General features: G+C 37.2%; 1 protein-coding gene across 1 annotated transcript; it reads right to left on the reverse strand.

Annotated features, from left to right (window-relative positions):
* Positions 1-929: 929 nt before the first annotated feature.
* On the reverse strand, positions 930-1,658 carry Tsp_02899a (hypothetical protein; the record flags this gene model as incomplete). Its single annotated transcript, XM_003379183.1, has 4 exons — positions 930-945; positions 1,052-1,133; positions 1,415-1,453; positions 1,603-1,658. Coding segments are annotated over 4 exons (193 nt in total), but the record flags the coding sequence as incomplete, so codon positions are not given.
* Between the last annotated feature and the right edge of the window lie 478 nt (positions 1,659-2,136).

The following is a 2,136-nucleotide window of genomic DNA, read 5'->3' on the forward strand; positions in this document are numbered from 1 at the left end:
TTTGTGGAAATTTCGAGAATTTTCAAAAAAAAGCGCGGGTACGCCCCGGGGTACGCTTTAGGGAAAATTAAAAAAAATTTACCCCCAGGCTATGCCCCCGGCTATTTTTTAAAAAACATTTTGCCTTCAGGCTATGCTTTAGGCAAATTTTAAAAATATTTGCCCTCAGGCTATGCTTCGGGCTATGCCTCCGGCAAAATTTCCGTAAATTCCAGATTTTTTCAAGATTTTCAAAAAGATAGCCCAAGGCTACGCCTTAAGTTACACTTCAGGCTACGCCCTTAGGCTCCCCTGAGGCTGACTCAGATCAGGCCCTCCAGCAATTGAATTCGCATCTAGAAAATGGCTTCTCCCTACTCAGCTGTTCCCAAGTCCTCTCCTCTCCACCTATACTCTCCCTCTCCACCTATACTCTCCCTCTCCACCTATACTCTCCCTCTCCACCTATACTCTCCCTCTCCACCTATACTCTCCCTCTCCACCTATACTCTCCCTCTCCACCTATACTCTCCCTCTCCACCTATACTCTCCCTCTCCACCTATACTCTCCCTCTCCACCTATACTCTCCCTCTCCACCTATACTCTCCCTCTCCACCTATACTCTCCCTCTCCACCTATACTCTCCCTCTCCACCTATACTCTCCCTCTCCACCTATACTCTCTTCCCCTCTCCACCTATACTCTCTTCCCCTCTCCACCTATACTCTCTTCCCCTCTCCACCTATACTCTCTTCCCCTCTCCTCTCCTCTGTCCTCTCCACCTATACTCTCTTCCCCTCTCCTCTCCTCTGTCCTCTCCACCTATACTCTCTTCCCCTCTCCTCTCCACCTATACTCTCCTCCCCATCTTATCCTATCCTATCCTCCCGGAACTCCGCTTATGCTTATACTCTCTTCTTTTCCCTCCATTTGGAATCATTCGAATGATTCATAAAATGGAGTCACTTAAAAAATTACTTACCTGAGTTTAAAAATATTTAGTGCTTCTCAATAAATCATTTCCATCAAGCATATCAGGAAGTAAAAAATTTCAGTTGTAAAAAAACTTACCTGATGATCTCTCTTGAATTCAACGTGTTACAAACAGCTTCTTGATTCAGTCCTAAACTGTTTCGATTACTTTTCACCAATTCTAAAACAATTTATCTAAAAATTAATTCAAAAAAGAAAAAAAATACTTACCTGAAATTGAAATCTCGATATTCTTATAAGAATAAAACCTACAAAACAAAAAATGAGAAATTAAAGCAAATAGTCGCCTAACAGCATTTTTCACATTTGACAAATAGCGAGTGGGATGGCGAATTCTTTGAGAATTCAAGGATCTGAGTAACATTATAAAAATAATGTTTGTTATGAAACAACTAGATAAAACGAATAACAGTGCATTTGATTCTTTTCTTTTTTACTTACCTCCGTTCGATTTCAGCGGTGTAGGTGATGCTAATTTCTCTTAAATCATAAAATTTACGTATCAATTGCACGTATTAGTATCCATTAGTTTCAATTTGCAAAGTCATGCAAATAGCATGCATTGAATATCAGCCATATAATTTTAAAAAAAAACTTATCTTTTCACTATTGATGATGGTGGAGTTAACCACGCGCTGCCGTGACCATCGACTGAGTGAATTCCAGTGCATGAATGAAGGACATTCTAGAAAAAAAGTTATACGACTAGCAAACTACTTCGCCTCTAGTAAAACAACCTAATTTTCATTTAGTAATATAGCCCCCCTGCTGGAGGCCTAAGTACAGTAAAATCGTTTTATTAAATCACAGAATTTATTACGTTTTTATTTGCAAGTTTGCATACAATTCAAAATTATATTACTACACGGACTTAATAGATTAGCAATTTAACAAACTGAAATATTTGGACAAATAAAAAAAAATGATTTGATGATCGACAATCGGTAAAATAGAAAATTTATCCATTTATAATTTCAAAATCTCCAATTTAACATATTGAAAAAAAATAAGTTTTCTTTAAATTAATTGGAAAGAAAAGTAATTCATTGCTTACTGGAATTTTTTAATTGATGAAAACAGTCGAAAAACACCTGGAAATATCTGAAAATAGAATTGCATAAAAAAGAATTTCATGTATAAATTTTCTGGAGCACAAAATTTAC

This window comes from Trichinella spiralis (assembly GCF_000181795.1).
Source record: "Trichinella spiralis strain ISS 195 chromosome Unknown Scfld2, whole genome shotgun sequence".
NCBI classification, from domain to species: domain Eukaryota; kingdom Metazoa; phylum Nematoda; class Enoplea; order Trichinellida; family Trichinellidae; genus Trichinella; species Trichinella spiralis.